This window comes from Macrobrachium nipponense, chromosome 7 (assembly GCF_015104395.2).
Source record: "Macrobrachium nipponense isolate FS-2020 chromosome 7, ASM1510439v2, whole genome shotgun sequence".
Lineage (NCBI taxonomy): Eukaryota > Metazoa > Arthropoda > Malacostraca > Decapoda > Palaemonidae > Macrobrachium > Macrobrachium nipponense.
The window spans coordinates 40,915,766-40,935,321 of NC_061109.1; the positions used below are offsets into that span (position 1 = coordinate 40,915,766).

The window sequence follows — 19,556 nt, forward strand, 5'->3', positions numbered from 1 at the left end:
TGAATAAAATTCTCAAAGTAATTTTCTTAGTAAGTTTAAAAGTATTTAAAACTTACCCAAAAATACCATGATATGAAATAAATTGTCTTAACAGATAAAATCTTCTTTAACTTATCCTGTTATTGAAACTTAAAGCAGCTATGGCCAGGTAAATACCATTTTAAGAACAAACCGCTCATGACAGCACTGGGATTTGCAAATTTTAACACTACTTCCACATCATAAAACCTCAACTTCAAAAGAATCTGTCAATAGTAAAATAAAATTCTTAACAAAAATTTACTTACGAGTGAAACAGTATTAACATCTGGCCAAAAGGATTCTGGTATTGGCCAAAAACCTGAAGGACTACCTCTCTGAGCAGGTCTTGGTACATAGATCATCTTACGACAGTTATGCCATGCATTACTAGAGGGATTTGGTAGTGGCAAAGGCATTGAATTTGGAGTATGGGGACGTCCTCCATTCTGAAGCATGTGTCCTAACATGCCTCCTCCAGTCCCTGCCAAAGTGCTGGCACTTCCTAAACTACCATTATTCTCCATATTACTTTGTTGGTTCTCTTTGTCCACTTCAATGACATCCGGCACCTCTTTTCCTAAAGAACATAAATTAAATTATGCATTCTATGACATTAAGGTAAAAGTTTTCAAGTTTCCTAATGGCACTGGAATTTAATATATTAAGACACTAGAATTTATTGAAAGTGAACAGAACATTTTCAATTTTGCACTGAACACCAGCTTTACACTTAAGAAAACTTAGTTGAATTTAGAAAGACAATGTATTTTGCTCACCATCAGAATTTATAGGCGGAGGGTCTGGACCAATTTTTTCAAAATTTATTACAACACCACTCTGCACTTTTTGGACCAAACTGTCAATGCACTGTTGGAACATTCGATGTGAACGAACTGCATAGGAACGACCTAGATTGATGGGAAAAAAATCTACAGTGAATCCTAACCATACAATGGGAACTGAATATCATAGAATGGAAGGAATGGTCAGGCAGACTATTTGCTTAATTACTAAAATTTCCTTCATCTCTTTAGACCAGATTATCAGTGTATAAAAATTTACTGTATCTCACTAATTTGGTGTTTCTCTGAAGTTCATGAAGTCCAAGAAATCTCTTCAGTTTACTTACTCTATAATCATTAAAGATACTTAGCACAACTACTCTTTCTGAGGCGAATGCTCAAGCAAGTTTCACAATAAACCCTTTATTCCAGTGACCATTCTATTTGTCATGAAATGTACTAGAAAAAAAATCTTCAAATGAATAACAATCCACTCATATGAGTACTGCTCACTGGTAAGTCAAGATCTACGTACCCTAGATGTCCAACCAGTCCATACTATTTTTGTTTGCTTTTGTATTTTGTGATGGACCACACTTTTTTTTTTTTTATCTACTAATGCCCCTTTTATTTGTTTCCTGCTTTGAATCATCCTGACTATACAAAACCCAGTAACCATAATTAGTCTCATTATGTTTACAATGAATCCAAGATAAAAGACACAATTTAACAGGGAGTATCCTAACCTTCCCTTAACTTAATCTATCTAAAGGGACAGTGTAACTTGAGTTTTTCATCCTTTCTGTAACCGTGTGCTTTTTTCAATCACTTCAACTATCTTGATCTGTATGCATTGCTCTGATTTTTTCATCTGGAGCTGGTTTTATTCAGTTGGCATCATCTCGCATCACTGACACATTCAGACAGGTACAAGAGATTTATAACTTTTCATTTTTTTCAAAATAAAATTTTCCTACAACCCTTTTACTTAATTGAACTTCACACCTTTGTCCAACATTCTCATGACCAGGGGTGCAAATATCGTGTGGTATAAATCTGGTAAACAATCGGGACCTGCGGATCTACCTTACACTTCTGGAGCACTTACACACATCAAGGGATTCTTCTTCACTTCAAATTTTTTTTTGCGATAATAAATGAGCAATATTAATAATTTTGTAAATCATATATTCATGATAGGAGGTACTGCACCAATAAGCCATCTGTTCACTATATGGAGACATCATGAACTACAGGTTCATGAAAAATAACTAGGTCACACTTACATAGTACTTGTAACAAGTTACTTCTTAACCAAAATTATACATAATGCATTAATACAACCTAAAACATTTTTCTTACCTCCAGTCTGTTCACAGAGTTTATCTAAAGGTGAATTATCACTTGGAACTATACCCATAGGGTCAGGTGCAGGTGTACCGGTTAATCTTAGAACTAATCCAAATAGCCTTTGGTCCCAACGGAAGATTTCTTTGGTGAGCTCTGCACCCGGTATTGGATTCACCTTGGGTAAGGGGAATATCTGTGGAGGAAAAATATAAAACATTTTCTTTTAGTTAAAAGCCAAAAATAAAGAAAATTAAGTTGAAGCTTTAAATACTTTTGTATAAATAACAGAACCAATCTAAAACAAAATACTTTTGTATAAACAACAGAACCAATCTAAGCAACAGAACCAATTTTCTTCAAATTGGTAACTGGCAACATTTGGTTAAAATCCCTCAACACCTTGCAGAAGAAAACCTGGGCACAATTCCTCAATAACTCCCGAAAGAAAACCATTCTTTTAAAAAATAGCCACACTAAAGTAATTTCATTTCATCTCTCAAGTATCAATACTCATTTGACCCCAAATACTCAATGAATAGTAGTTCACATGACCCAATCCTTGTATGCCAAAATGCACATCAACACTATACAAAGACATATCTCATGTGACAGTCCAAGCCTCAGTCAACAGCAAATGTCAAGCTGGAAATACATTAGTCACAGAAATTTATCCCTTTATCAAGTTTCCAAAGAATTAGGAAATTAATAAATAAGATTTAAATTCCATTACTATTAAGGAAATCCATAAGAGATTAATGACTCTACAATCTAATCAAGCTAATAAGGATACAGATGATGCTTTAACCTACTTTTCCCAATAAGAGCCACAAAAAATGACAAATTTTTAATCAATTTGTATTATTCATAGCTCACAAACTTTCGGTGTTAACAACATACGTATAGGATAATCTTCTGGCGCCAAGCTGGAAACTGGTTAAAAGCAAAAAGATTGCAAAACAAGGAATCTGTGGCATCTGGCAACAAATTTCAATGGCCCTCCTGTAAAAGACCTGTTACAGAATCTTTGTTTGGAGAATGACTGGCTATACCAATCCCAGTGAAATATATAGTAAGAAAAATACTATTGCAATGACAATAACTCTTCCCTGCCCTCAACAGCACTAATACAACCAAAAAACTCTTTCAGAACTGGAGAAGACACTTATAAACCAATGGTTTGCTGTTCTTATGAACAAATGCACTTCCAGGAGACTTAAATAGCCTCTACAGATATCTATCTATCTACTTCTAGCAGTCTAATACAAAAATAAATTATCACTAAAACATTACTATAACTACATAAATACCATTAGTGTACTACTCACATCTTCCTGAACCCCTTGTTGTGAGGAGAGCTTTTCACCATCAGTTATGATAATTATTACAGAAGGTTCTAAGAAAAACGGACTTCTTCCAGTACCATAAGTATCAATACCTGGAATTAAGATAATATACATATGTAAGTCTTCAGAAAACATCTAAAAATTAATTGTAACACACTATGTTATCCAACCCCCCCAAAAAAAGTATACTTCATAAGTCACAAATTTAAACACACACTGTACTCTTCCAGTACAGGAAAAGAAGCCATACCTGACTGCATACGATTAATATTCAAAACGTCAAAAACATTCTTGATTGCAGGTCCTAAAGTAGATAAGCCAGTAGCCTTGATGTTTTTTAATTCATTCATGAAAGTTGCAAGATTTTCCTTCCATCCTGCCTACAATGGAAAATAAGTCTGGTTCTAGAAGCAATATACAGTAGATATCAGACAGAGAAAATTATCAATAAAAACATATTGTGGATATTTAAGTACCAGATTCTCCATATACACAAAACATCAAATATCATCTATGTTATAACAAGTAGTTTAGTGATACAACACAATGCCAACAGCTGTAATGATCAATATATTTCATGCTAACAATTTGGTGCTTACCTTTATGTGAGCTGGGGGTTCCTCAAAGGTAAACAACATATACCTATCACCTCGGCTCTCAGGACTACGCTGACGCAACTGGAAATACACATTCAAATATTTATGTCAGAAAAATGAGATGCCTTCAAAATTTAGATTATTTACTACCTATGAGAAGCTAAAATGCAAATTAACTGAAAGTAAAAACACCAAACATTACAAACAGCAAAAAATCAAAACGCAAAATTTATTGTATTCCCATGCATGAAAAATCTGAGCCAGAGTTGAAGTGATTGAATTAATAAATGAATTAGCATCACAACATAAAAAACAGCAAAAGGGTAAACTACTGGTCACCATAAAACCCATAAACTATGGAACTTGAAAATACTGACATACTCATTTTGAGTAAAAATAACTGATCAGAAAGCAGACATCTCCCTCACTGAAACCAATAATACAGTACCACCATGGGGGCCAAATCTTAATATGAACTGCATACATGGATAGTTCCCGTATCAAGCAGATAAGACACTTTGACCCCTATGAACAAGCAGGGCAATTCCATACACACACACAAAGCAAACGCGCCGATTTCCAGTTACTGGTGCCAGTACATACCTAACAGAGGTGCCATTAACGGGTTATTGGTGCTAAAATTCTGTTACTGGCACCAATAAGCACAGAAAATCACTGATTTTTGCCTATCATCAAGCAGTCGGAATCGAACCCCTGTCGATAACCGGGAACTGCATGTGTAAGTGTATATATATACTATATATATATATATGATATATTATAATTTTTTCCAGGATTTCAAGGGGGTAAGTGCCCCTACCATTGCCCCTACATGTGGGCGCCTATGTGCACCTACCATTCAGCATAAAATAATACAATTCTAGACCCTTGTGAATCATAGGTGAAAAGTTTTCCATCATGTAACTTGGATAGAAAACATACTTTCAAGGGACTTAGACACTCAGCCAGCAAATAGCTCAATTTTAAGGGAATCTAGCAACTGTTTAAAAGGGCTAATGAAGTTGCAAAGGGTTGTTTCAAATAAGGTCAACAGGAAACAAAAACAATGAATCTAGTTTAAAGTCATCAACTCATAGTCAAGGACTCTCAACACACTAAAGAAAGGGAAAGTACCTATAGTACATATATGTAATCCTAATCAAAGGTAAATGAACAAGATAGAATGAACAGAGCTGGAACAGAAACTAACATTCATAATTTTCTAAAGTTCTTATGCTCCTTGAGGACTGCTTTAATTGCAAGGTCTGGTACTTCCAGCATTTACCACACTACTATAACAACATACCTTGGGATAAGTGTAATAGTACATGTATATGTATATACCTTTCAGCGGTCCAGCAAAAAAAAAAAAAAAAAAAAAAAGGGGGGGGGGGGACCATTACTGCATGTAGAAACTTTCTGATCTAATCCCCCACATCATTAAAAGTGTGGGACATCAAAACACACAACAACCACTGAAACTCCTATATTAGCTTATGATGATTTCAAGAATTACATTAGTCTATCCAGGAGATTTATGCATTAAGATGCATTCTTGCAGTGACCTACCTATATCTGTCTGCAACCATGATCAAAGATCAAACAAATAGGCCTAATTAAGTGTGAGAGTATTCAACAGTTTTTCAATCCAATGCGCACAAATGTTTCACCAAAATCAGATGGCTTGGGCCAAAATACAGGAAAAAAGTCTGACATGTCATTACAATTTATACTACTGTACTACCAAAGTTACTTGACTCATGACTACTAAATAAGCACCAACAGCATCCCCAAGACCAATAATAGTAAGTATCTCCAACTAAACCAAATTGATGGTTACAAATAAAGTCAGACAAAGCAAACTATTTCAGGACCACCACCTCCAAAGGATATGGTTATTGTACAGAATTAAAAGAACTCTTTTTGTCAACAATCAAGAGCATAAGGAAATATTCAACTGACTGACTGTAAGTAATCTAGCCTTACAACTACCAGGGTCACTGACTCAAATTACTGCTGCATTCAACTGCAGCATGATCCTACCTAAAGAACAACTCCAGCAACCATTATACATGAAATAACTCTCAATCAACCAATGAACTGGGGACACAACACAGTGCAATAATTTTCCCTGCATAATGAAGGTCTGAATCTGGGGAACAAACCAATTACAAGGTCTCTTAACCAACCAGTAACAACAACACACTTGTACCATAACTATACTTCATGAACATTACAATAAAGTAGAAAACATATTGGTACTAACTGTAAACACCTAGACACTTGATGGCAATTCGCTCAATGGCAAAAATATGCAGTATAAATATAGAATTCTCAAAAATTCCATCAACACTCACTTGGCCATTACAAAGACCTCCATAACACAATCCATTGGAAATGCTATATTGCACAACACTGTATCTGCAAATGCTACCAACATAACTACCCTTAACAAGAAAATATTTGACCAAATAATATTACCTACTCATGAGACAATATTCCATTAAAGGTATTAAATTTTCCTAATCAATACCAATGATAGCAAGGCATTACAATTGGGAAGTAGAAACACTAACCTATGTTGAGGTAGAACATTGAAACCTGAATATAAGGTGTAGCTCCAGCTGAGATAACAGCCTAAATTAAACTTATAACTACATACTACTATACTGCAGTACTATTTTACCTGACCCCCTTACACTATAACATGAAAGCAGCTATGACAAACCTTGTTGAAACAAACATATCTAAGGGCAACAATAATCAACTCTGCACCAGATAGTATCTTTGGTATAATGTATACAACTAAACAGAGACGGCTATGAATAGTATATTTTGCTGTATATTTTTGTGTGAATGCTAACTTTCAACAATTATGTAAAACTTTCCAGTGCCAAATAAGTGGAGATACTGGGTATAGCTAAGTTATCTACATGATATTTGATTGAGCTTATGGTCTTCTGTATCTAAATGGTTATGTCCACTAGGTATAATATTAATTTAAGTAACTCATCATAGCTGTCAAATAGCACCACCAACAGTATGAATGGTTTTAATTTTTAAAAATAATTGGAATTTTTAATTATTTATAATGGCAACTATTAATCAATAGTAACTATAAGTTCATATTATACACATTGTTTACTATATATATATATATATATATATATATATATATATAATAAACTGTTCTCAATATTGATCAGTTGATGTTTAAAACCAATACAGATGCAAAAATAAAAAAATAGTTAAAATCACTCGCATTTGTAGTAATTACATACAACTACAGTGAGGTATTGTGACATGATGCTACCTTGTAACTAATCTATTTCACACAGTACGAGATTGTGTGCCCAGTGAACGTCACCATTTAGACACAAAAGGGCATAAAATCAAATCATTGGTATTTCTACAGAAGCACTCCGCACGGACTGCAAGGAATGTAACCGCGGATACGACATCCACTAGGGATTGGGCCGTCCATTGTATTTTGCTGTGTTTATACTGGGCCCTGGGGGGTTAATTAGTGTAGAAAAACAGCAACAGCCATAGTCTAGGCCGCCGCGGATAATTACCCTAGATCTACCAAATCATTGATAAGAAAGTACTATAAAAATCACCAAACGAAAGTTTCACATAAGGTTCCTCAAATACGTGCATATCTGAGAGATCTTACGAAAGTATCATTTAAAATAAAAACAGTTTCTCTGCTCTGACAAATAGATATAAGATCTTTGAAATTTTTTGTTTCAACCAAACCATGAAAATGTCTGACAATTCCTATGAGTATAACATCTAAAACTAAACTTCTCATCTGTCTGACTTTCTGCCGCAGATGTTTGTTTACTTCTAACCACACAGGCCTGTACTGAGGGAAGTCGAATGACCCGCCCCAAATTTTCTGAAGTCCATAATTTCAAGTACCCATTTCATCTTGTATATACCTATATATGCAATGACATTTATAGAAGAAAAGGTCCAGTTATGGGAAAAAAGACCATCCCCATAAAATCTGTGTGCAAGCCTTCTATAACTACTACTGAATAATCTGCTGTTTGCACAATATTTAGCCTGATATGGTGCCAACTTTTTCATTGCAATATCACTCTAATATACTTTACTCACAGAATACAATAATAATCAAGAGGGCAGCCTAATATAACAGAATACATAGTTGAGCACACGTACTGTTACACATTTAAGTTCCATTGGTGGAGCCACCCTTGGGAAGGTTAGGTTAAGATAATCTTAACATATCTTTGATCTGCTCTTAAGCAAGATGTGACCCTTGGAAGATGTATAAAACATTTCTGTTCCTTTAAAATCAAGAACTGATTTGTCAAAACTAACACCAAATTAGACTAAATAAAGTACAACCCGAAACATACTTCAATGAAAGATTTACAGCACATTATGTTGGATCTCCCACTGCACACCAACACACACAAGTAAAAATTTGGTGCCCTTGGTTTTGTTAGTTTAGGATGTATCCTTCCAATAGCCCTCACCACAACTTCATGCTTAATATACTTTCTCTTAATGTTATTGATTAAACACAGAACCATATGTTCTTCAGATGGCTTCCTACCTGGTGACTTATAACTCATTTATGTAATCCCGACCCCACCCCATAATGCTAGTTTCCTAATGAGACGATCTTATATATGTTGTATATAGCCTAGGCCTAAGGTAGAGGGGCACAAAAATTAGTATGTCTGCCCATTAAAACAAAACATAACGGTTGAAAAACTAAATGGCTCATGTATTTGGTGGTATAAACAAAAAATTCTGGCTGGAACTCGATCCCTAACTAAAGAAGGATTAGCCTAACCAATGTATATAATTAATCAACAGTGAGCTAACTCTTTAATCATGAAACACCGGATGAATTGAAGAGGCTTACAAACACCAATGAAACCCACAGCAATGGCCCAACTACACTGAAAGCCCTCATTCTACTTCTAGCATAACAGATACAATAAACCAGTTTACCCCATCAAGTTTTGTGTTAAATAATAAGGTCTAAGAGAGTACGAGCTCCTTGACCTAGCTAAAACGAACCTATTCATTTTGAAAGCTTTAAAGAATGAAAACGATTGATTACCTACGTTACGCAACTCTAAAATCCAAAATAAAAACTAACCCAACCTAATAGGTATTTAAAAAGGAAAACTAGGTAACCTAAACTAAACTAAAATAAAAAAGTTTCAGGAGTTCCTATGCCTACTAGAGGAAGGCCTATACCTAATTAATGAGTAGCTAGCTACACTTAGCTTGAGCATAGGTGCAACAGTGAACTTCCAGCCAGTCCAACTTCTCAAACAGTTAAAATAAGCCAACTTAACTTTTTTCTCTGGTTGATTGTTAGCCTCCAAATCCCCGCTTACCTAGTGAATAAGCCTAGGCCTATTACACCTTCAGGTTAGAACACACCATAGGTTTACAATCGTGATAAGCTTACTTGTCTTGGGTACGAAAAGCTTTTCGGCAATAGGTAGCCTAAATATTTATTATAAGCTGGAGTATTGAAATACACAAGTCAAAACTTACTTTAATGGCTAAATCAGTTAAAACCGGACTGATAAAAGTGGTTAATGACGTCCCATAGCAAGTAGGCCTATGTACAGGACCAGTATTGCCTTGCAACTTATTCAAAGTGAAATCATATGGTCGTTCAGACACTATAGACAAAATTCAAAATTCCAACGAGGGATCTCTACAAAATTCATTTATTCCCCTAAATCAAGCAAAGAAGACCAGGCCTCATTAACCACAAGACTGACAGCTCTTGACACAGGCGATAGTGAAGAAAAAGTGAAATGACAATGGAAAACTTAGCGAGCAATTCGTCACCAAAAAAACTGGCTGCTCATCAGAGAAAGCCAATTTTCCCCCTCGATTGGGGATGCTCATCAACTACCGTTTAACGAAGCTATTCCTAGCGATTAGGTGTGGTAAACGACGAGTATTTATGAATGATGATGATGATGATGATGGTGATGACATTTTAGCAACGAAGCCAAGAGCAACACTTTCGGACTCCGCCGCCACTTTGAAGCGCCTCCGTAACAAAGCGATTTATTCGTTTTAATTCGCGCTATGGGACCACTTTTCCGCCGCCAAAAGAACTATTGCACTTTCATCTGGCCATAGCCGACCAGAGAGGGGGCACAAAGACTCGAATAACGACGCAAAGGGCGTCATGAGGCGAAGCAGCAGCAGCAGCAGCAGAAGCAGAAGAAGAACCCTCCTCCTCCTCCTCCTCACCTTCACGAATGTCTCGACGGCGCCTTTCGCTATGTCTAACATCGTCGGCCGGGCCCCTATGAAAGTCCTTTGGTTCATAGAGGCCGACGTGTCAATCAGAAACACTATGATAGTCATTATGGATATAACGAATTACAATGACACGGCTTCCTCTTCGAAATTAAAATGGATTCATGGCAGCGGGCGGCACGTGTCCGCTCTATAGTATTGTTAGCCCACGACTGAGACTCAGGAGGACTTCTCTCTCTTCCCTCACCTCAAACAAGCTGCCACAATTACCAACCACACCACTCCTCATGCTATATACTTTTTATCTTAATGGGAATTTGGGCACCTTTATTCACCCATTCAGATAAAACTTACATAAATAAATGGCTACATGTATATTCAAGTCACGCCCAAGTAATAATTTTGAATATATTCACATAATTTATGTAGATAGCGAAAATTAATACCGCCAATAAATTATTGCGTGTGATTTGGACAAAAACAGCGATATCGAAAACATTGGTGACCATTTATTGACATTGAAAGACCAATTCTTATGTTATGGTATGTATGATATAATGAATGTAATTTTATTTTGGAAAGCTAAATTTACCATCGGCGAACTTATATATTGCACGAGTCATGTTGGCACTCCCGTTCACAATATGTGCCCGAGCCGATCATACAGGTATTTGTGTACTGTTTTTCCTAACTTTTTCTTAAGTTCTTAATTAATGGTTTTTTAATAAAAAGAAATTGATAAGTGTATATGAAATTGATAAAATATATTACATGCAAACGCTAGAATTTCATTTAGAAAACAATGTTTTACACTTGATACGCAAGATAAATAAAGTTGCATTATAAATCAATCATGTAAATCACATTACGGAGGTTAGCAATTTTGGTTCAACTTCGGATTAATCGAACAGTTTCACTGCTTTTGTATGGTGTAAAAGCCGACTTTCGACGGTGCACTCCAATTTTTAATGCATTGCGGATAAAAATGAAAATTTGAAGAGATTTGAAAATAATTCCTAAACTGTTGCAGCTATAATCTGATGCAGTCCCAACTCGTCCACATCATTCTGGCAAAAATGTAGTGGCCATATATGTAGGACTTTCCTTCATCCAATAAGCGACAATTGAATTTATAGAACACTATTACCGTAATGAAGTGGAGTTACGCATCTGGGAATATTATGGTTTGCACAGCCGCTATAAACAAACACACAGCATACTTTAACTTTCCGACCACCCACTTTTCAGACACCAACACGAATTAAAAATCAAAGGGTACAATGCATCAAGCTTAGTGAAGTATTACTCTGGTTCTATATTTTTTTATAAGAATGGTTTTATTACAGCTCGTGTTTGGAAGACGGGAGGATGTGGGTACGTTTGCAGGAGAATTTATATAAAACAGTAAAACAGAACGTCACCATCAGTGCTTCTAAACCCTAGTAACTGTTACATTTCATAAAGGCGTACTTGCTTGTCTTCTGCTTGTTCGTCTGGTCGTGCCTAGTCGTCATCCTGGATCGCTGGTAACGGAGTCAGCTTAGAATGAACCAAGGAAAAATTTCTTTTTGAAGGGCTTCCATTCTTCCTCCTCCCCCCCCCTCCCTTTTTTTTTTTTTTTATCTAAAGCACAGTTTTTACGCGCCATGTGACCAGTGATGTTTGACGTTAGGAGGCAAATCTTCCCAATCTCGTAATTATTCATATTATTATAATAATATATATATTTTTTCATCATTTGCAAAGCTTTACAAAACGCCAATTGGTAATGACTAACGACCTGATTTGCAGCACATGCGCAGTGCTCAAGAAGCAGAGCCCATGATGGCACCAGGCATATTTGGTTTAAACTCATTCTTGTGTTGGCACAGGCTCTTGCTCTTACAGCAACCAAGAAGTCCTGGCACAAGTTAGCGTTGTTTGACAACAATGAATGTCTTGATCCCGATGAAGGAAAGATGTTTTCCGGAAAAAATAACTTCGAGAAGTGGACTAGATCTAATAACACTGTAATATTAGATTACACTCGAACTAGGTTTTCAACGCACCATTTAACGGGTTTTAATCCTTTTGCCCATGACTGACCCAGGCACCATAGAAACAAAGATTAAATGTGGGAAGACATACGCAGTCTGACAGGCGCCACGGAAACTCTTTAAGAGGAGGAAATTCTTAAAAATGGCAGGAAAATGGGTTGCCACCCAACCATTCCCAGGATTCTACGAACGACAGGGAAACGTAGTAGTGTCGAGGAATGCTATGAGATAAAGCACAATTCACAAATGCTCATTTCACTTGGCAGAAACTCCCCAAGCCCGATGAAGACAAGGAGGCTTCCAGTAGATATAGGGGGCTTGGGTACGTCAGAAACAGTAATGAGAATAATAGGAGAAAGTAGATGTCGAGTTATTTAGAAGTGTCTTTTAAGGAGCGTGCTATTAAAGGGGTGCTTTCGGATTTTCTTTTTTAAGCTTCAAAAAGATTTTTTGAGGTATACCTTTCAAAAGGCGTGTACTTCAGATGTTTGGTTGTCTGAGAGATTATTTGGTAGATCTAGGGTACTTATCCGCGGCGGCCTAGACTATGGCAGTTGCGGTTTTTCTATGCAGTTTTACCTACTGAACAAGAATTTTAAGTAATATTTATTCGGACGACTGTAATTAACACCCAGGGGCCAGTACTAAACACGGCGAAATACATTAGACGCCCCAATCCCTAGTAGATACCGTATCCACGGTTACGTTCCTTGCAGTCCGTGCGGAGTGCTTCTTTAGAAATACCGATTATTTTTTAAACTTGTTATCGTTGAAAGGTACATTTTAGAGATAAGTTAAAGAGCAATGCAAAGCAACTTAGAACAATTACGAGTATGAACAAAGGTTGCTGGTGCTAACTCAACAATATGGTCATGATAATCATTTCTCACATTGGTTTAAGAGAATCAGATTTACTATTTAAGGTAGATTTTCTTGATGCATTGTGTGACATTTACAAAGCCTAGTTTTCACTCTTAACATTCAGATCGTTGTCTAAAATGTTATCTTACTTTATTAATATTACTTTATTATTATTGTTATCATTATTATTATAATCGAAGGCTCTCTCTTTTGTCCAGCTTCTTGTGTATCTAAAAAAAAATCATCAGTTTCATATTTAAACTTATTCTTCAGTATCATATATATATAGATATATATATATATATATATATATTATATGAATATATATTCTTCTTTTCATAGTGTTTCGTACCTGGACAATTTAAACATCCTATAGTTTTAACAGATGTTATCAAATTTATTGCAAAAAGTTGCTTTATGAATGAGAAAGATGCGGCAACTCGCCAGATTTCAGGATTAAAACTGAAAGCATTTGTAAAAACAATATATATATATATATATATATATATATATATATATATATATATATATATATTTGTTTTTACAAATGCTTTCAGTTTAATCCTGAAAATCTGCGAGTTGCCGCATCTTTCTCATTCATAAAGCAACTTTTTGCAAATAAATTTGATAACATCTGTTAAAACTATAGGATGTTTAAATTGTCCAGGTACGAAACAACTATGGAAAAGAAAGAAAATACTCAGTCTATGGGCCAAGACCTCGTTTTTCAAACTTCGATACCAATGAAGGTGATAAGTTTCATGTCAGGATTTGAAAAGGAAAAAGTGCTCAGATCACACCCGACGTGATAACCTTTTCAGTGAGAGTAAATAGCCATATGTCAGTGTCGTGTAAGACTAAAGCTGAGTAAAAAGTCATATAATTTAGTGACGCTAATCCTCAACAACTTCAGCCACGATAAAAGAGCCAGCAGATTAATAAGACCAAGTCCATCAACTTATCAGTTACCCTGAAGCACCGGTTCCCGACATTAGACTCACAGGTTTCCAAAGGGGAACTTCAGAAAGTGACTTGTGTCCCACTTCTACACAGTATCAAATGGTATTTTTGTTCATGACGTTAACTTTCAACTGCGTTATCCAGTGTGGTATCATTTGACGAGGTAATAATTTTAATTCCTGTTGGGAGTTTCGTATGTACTACCATTCTCTTCTCTTTGAAGATGTGGCTCGTTTGTCTGATAACTTGAGGAGTACTTGATCATAGCAGAAAAGGTTCACAATCCTTGCCGTAGAAAGGTCTAGTAATAAAAGAATGGGTGACCTTTCAAGAATCTAATTGTGAAGAATATGCAGGAAGAGGTTTCTCTCTCGAATACATTCAAACAGAGAGAACCTCGAAGGTTTCATGTTAGTATTACACGTTCGCTTGGTCTGAGCTAACAAGATTTATTTACTTATTTTAATATAGAGTGATTGGACTACAATTTTTTAAAAAACGGACGAACCAAGACTAACTTCTGGAGAGTAATGGCATTATTTAGCAAAACATAAATGTACTTCGGAGTCATTCTGGTTATGCAAAGATAGCTTAACAAGATTAGAACAACATGATATTTTTGAAAAGAATCAGACAAAATCTATTCCACCTGTATATGTATATGTGTAAGATTTTCGACAGAATGAATTGGTCAAATCCTTTCTTCTACTTAGACAGAATAACATGGACGAAATCAATGTTTTCGAGGTGGCAGTAATCCAGCAGACAAAAGGAAGTAACGTTAACAGAGGCTGAAGATGGCCCAATTATCTCCCCTCCTCGTTATCTCCCCTTATCGTGCCTTCCGATGAATGCAAATCGTCTAAACTGTACACTCGCTGGTGGAAATAACGTATTTGTGCAGTTAGTGCGGGAAGAAACGGGAAATAAATCCATAAGTGACGAACTTGTCATATTTAAGTATATTTTTTTTTTTTACATACGCCTTTTCTCTTTGTAGAGCGGGTGGCGTCAACAAGGTAAAAGCCTCCGGTTTCTTAGCAAGTCTCTAGGGGTGAGGTTTTTGTATAGTCCTACGCCCTTTTTCTTGACTCGAGCTGGACTGGAAGCAATCCACAGACCTTGCAAATATGAGAGCCAAGTGCTGTACCACTCAGTCATGGAACTCAGTTCATTAAATACATCTTCCTAAGGCTGGGGATGCTGTTGCTACACCACTATGCTAAAGTGTGTGCGTATATATATATATATATATATATATATATATATATATATATATATATATATATATATATATATATATGTATATATATATATATATATATATATATTATATTATATATATATATATATATATATATATGTATATATATATATATATGTGTGTGTGTACATACACACAAATTATACCAAAACTACAGTCTATCTAGATTTCAGACATGTCTTACTGACACACTTTTTACTTCGCATTGATGTTATCAGTTCGGCGTTCATGACCTTGATATTGCGAAGTCACATCATTACATCGAAAAAGAGAGAGAGAGAGGAAAAAAAGGCCACCTCAGTTTTTTTCCATCTTGTCGGGAGAAATGGAAAATGTAGTACTTCAGATAAGGTAGAAAGGATAACAATAGGCCTAGTTCCACCAGCATGTCTCAGTTTGGGAAAGTTCGTTTCGTTATAAGATGGCATTTCTTTGCCAAAAGAGATATCAGTTGTTCGGGAGAGACAATTTTGTTATAAGATGGTCTCTGCTGTTAGCGACGAATAATTCCACTTACTTGACTTGTGAACCTTGTAGCCTAGCGAGGAAATCCCCCTTCGTCATGGCTGGCGGCATTCGTCCTCTGTCATCCGTGCATTTTTTGCATACGCAAGTAAACTTGTGTTTGTGCGTGTGTTTACAATACATACGTCTGTGTGCTGGCATAAACTGCAAGTAACTTGTGAAAATATATGAATGTGTGTACTTGGATGTTTGTTTATCTAGATTAAACTACATCACACAAAAATGGAAGGCCACAAATCTAATTAATTAAAAAGACACAGAGTGGACCTGAAATTTATTACATGAAGCTATTAAGTAACTAGTTAGAGCAAACTAGAACATGAGAAGTGATTTGCACGGGTAGGTGATTTATCTTTCATACTTCATGTAATAACTTCAAGAACCAGACAGTTAAAACTTCACCGTAAAATTTTGGTCAGATCTAAACGATGCAAATAATAAATACTTTGAGCCCTATTTGATTGATATCCTGCGATGCGCGTGAGTGCTGCTCAATAAGGGGCACGGGAAGAACAGTGTGTTATAAAGACTGCACTTAACTTGCACTTAAGCCTGGTGTGTATCTAACAAAATATTTAGCAGGGTAATTCTTGAGGGATTTTAATCACCTTCCTAAACTTTATTGAAAGGTGGTAGAGGCCTAGGTTTTTTTTTCTCAGTAACTTTTACCGGGATATATCGAGCCTGTTCAAAATCAATGAGGTGATGCACAGGCACAAAGATGTGTAGGCTGATGCAGAAAAAATCGTTTTTCATGTAATGTGAGGAAATTATGATGTAATCTAGATTGCTTCTCGCTGATTGTGCTCGTTTCGCCACCAGACACCTGTCACCTCTATCGGATTTTCCTTTCCTTGCTTAACTCACCGGTTCCCTGACAAGTATGCAACACACGTTTATTTTATACTCTTTTTTTCAAGATAGTCACGAACCTAGGATTTACGTTTATTTTCACAGATAGTTAAATTGAAGACATCTAAATGCACACATAACTTAAAAGCTGAATGGTCTGAGTTTTATCAGTCATTAAACTGTACTAGACAAAAATGTGCAGAGAAATATCCCGACTATCGATCTGCGCACATGTGGTTCTCAGTGTTTGTTTATTCTTCAAATTACTCATGTAATTCAGTTAACTGTATTTGATGACTTCGTCACAGCTAAAATGATAATATATTTTATTGAATTATATTATCATTAGAAAAAAAGGGACTCCATTACACAATGCTACCGAAATTACTTGAAGCATTCGGGGTGTATACTTGTGAAATGTTCATTTCCAGGGGAATTTTCGTGACTTTTTCACATAGGGGTTTCTTAATCAAGTGCTATTGGTAGGTGCCGAGACAATTTCCAGGCAACCGGACTAGAACTGATATGAAACTTTCAGTGAAACGAAACAAAGAAAGCTATCACGACTGCAAGAGTGAAGAAAATGAAATTCAAGAAGGTTAGGATCCTTGTTGCCTCTTTATAAACTCAAACCGTAGGAACTTGAGCCTACCTGTGAATCCTTGGTGCTAGGACTAGACCTTTCCTTGACCGTTTATTTTATTTTATTTTTATTTTTTATTTTTACGCAGATTACTTCCTGTTGCGTTTTAATAGAATTCCACGCAGTTTACCCCTGTACAAACATTTAATGACTATTGCTGAAACTTGCAGCAGACCATAGTACGTATGTGACGTGAGATGTAATCAATCACATTGAAGCACACGGTACACCAGAGTATATGAAAGAGGGAGTTGCTTATAGGGAAACTACAAATTATTGTACGCCTGAACCATTGTATGTTTTTTTGAGGCTGTAAGTTTAATAACAATGATAATAGTCATAATGTTTAAAAGTTTCTTTCCTCTAGATCAGATGAAATTTTATATAAGTAATCAAGATGGTTTTCTACACAGTTATAACTATAGGAGTGACTTTGTCCTGTACGCGAAAGCTGTGCTACGCGAACCAAAATATTGGTGAATTCTGTCACCAGTACTGGCTACTTGGTACAAAGTATGGTGGAAAAGTTGCCAAAAGGTATCTTGATCTCAGTTCCCATAGGACACTATCTTCCCAGTTCAGACTGTTGCATAAAGTACTGAATATTACACTATAATCTTGCGCTGCAATAATGTAAAATGGTCGCTCTGATAATCTCAAGTGGTTGGACAGGTCCTCACTAAAGCCCTAATGTGAACGTCAGTGCTTCGGGTTATTATCAAAATAGTACGCAGACAACCGCCCCCCTGATATATATATATATATATATATATATATATATATATATATATATATATATATATATATATATATATATATATATATATATATATATATATATTATATATATATATATATATCTTCCTTTCACGGTGAATTTTCACACACGGTACAAATAAAAGCTTAGGACATCATTATAAGAAACACTTACAGTGGCAACTCAGAGGAGAGAGAGAGAGAGAGAGAGAGAGAGAGAAACTGGCAGCAGATAACATTAACTTCCGCGATAGATAACGGAAGTCATGCTAAGCTGTAAGGGCAGGGAAAATTAATGAATCAGGTGAAAAAAGTTGTCATGGAAAGTAATAATGGGCACGAGACAATGAAACGACTTAACCCGGTTGACTGAAATATGCTAATTAGTTTAACGCTAAGACTGGAAAAAAACTTCTGACGATTATTTTATTATTTGTTTCAGTATCAAGACCATAACAACACGATCTGGGACTTGTCAGACAACTGGGAATTTTCCTTTTGATGTAATTTCCGATATCCTGATCATTATATTTTAAAAGTTTCTAGACATTATCGAAATTGAATGGGCCAGAACAGACGCCATGAGTACTTTTTTGTATAACGCTTGTTCTCTGCCACGTATTATATCTACAATATACTTCTCCCCATTTCCTCTACGTGATTCACACAAAATACTCCCAGAGTTCAAATCGTACATTTTCATTCTGCAAATATACCTTAGTTCTGTCTGGACGTCGAAAAATTAGGTTGCTGAAGCTTGTATGTAGGGTTCATCAAACCCTGTTTCGACACTGCCTCATATTTACACGGTTTTCTTTGGTTTCCTGCACACCCAGGATACTCTTGTCAATCAGAGACTGTGCTATCACTCTTTTATTGAAATATCTTTCTCTCAGACACAAAATAGCTTCGCTGTGCCTTTTCTACGAGTACTTTTCGGTCACTGATCCTTTGAACTGGAGAAGAAGCCTTAGGCAACCTCGCAACACTCCGCCAAGATTCCTTTTTTAGAATTCTCGACGTTGAGATCAGCAAAGCAAGGTTGATTTGATTCCTGTTACTTTTTCTTGATTACCAGGCCTCGGAACTTACTCATTGCTTCCGATTGTCAAGAGACTCACAAGGAATGTGAATGACTTCTTTATCACCAAGCATTTTCCTTTTTCCTTCCTCTTCTCTTGACTATTTTTTTTTTTTTTTTTTTTTTGGCCTGGTTTAGGTAGCCTACAGCTGTCATTAATCTAATTTCACCAGGCACAGCGGAAAACCTACGATAATACAATAAGGAAGC

The 19,556-nt window shown here is 36.0% G+C and overlaps 1 protein-coding gene across 2 annotated transcripts in view; it reads right to left on the reverse strand.

The window, feature by feature from the left end:
• The window catches only part of LOC135217386 (integrator complex subunit 6-like), a 96,416-nt gene extending 85,821 nt beyond the window's left edge, over positions 1-10,595 (reverse strand). Inside the window, exons 1-7 of one of the 2 annotated variants that reach the window (XM_064253229.1) lie at positions 10,360-10,595; positions 4,096-4,173; positions 3,747-3,876; positions 3,479-3,588; positions 2,166-2,346; positions 798-929; positions 288-598 (exon numbers count right to left, since the gene is read on the reverse strand). In XM_064253229.1, the coding sequence (XP_064109299.1) occupies positions 288-598; positions 798-929; positions 2,166-2,346; positions 3,479-3,588; positions 3,747-3,876; positions 4,096-4,173; positions 10,360-10,476 (1,059 nt within the window). In that variant the 5' untranslated portion in view covers positions 10,477-10,595. Of the gene's footprint in view, positions 1-287; positions 599-797; positions 930-2,165; positions 2,347-3,478; positions 3,589-3,746; positions 3,877-4,095; positions 4,174-8,280; positions 10,337-10,359 lie in introns of those variants that run through there. The other variant, XM_064253230.1, reaches the window with a different exon arrangement.
• Between the last annotated feature and the right edge of the window lie 8,961 nt (positions 10,596-19,556).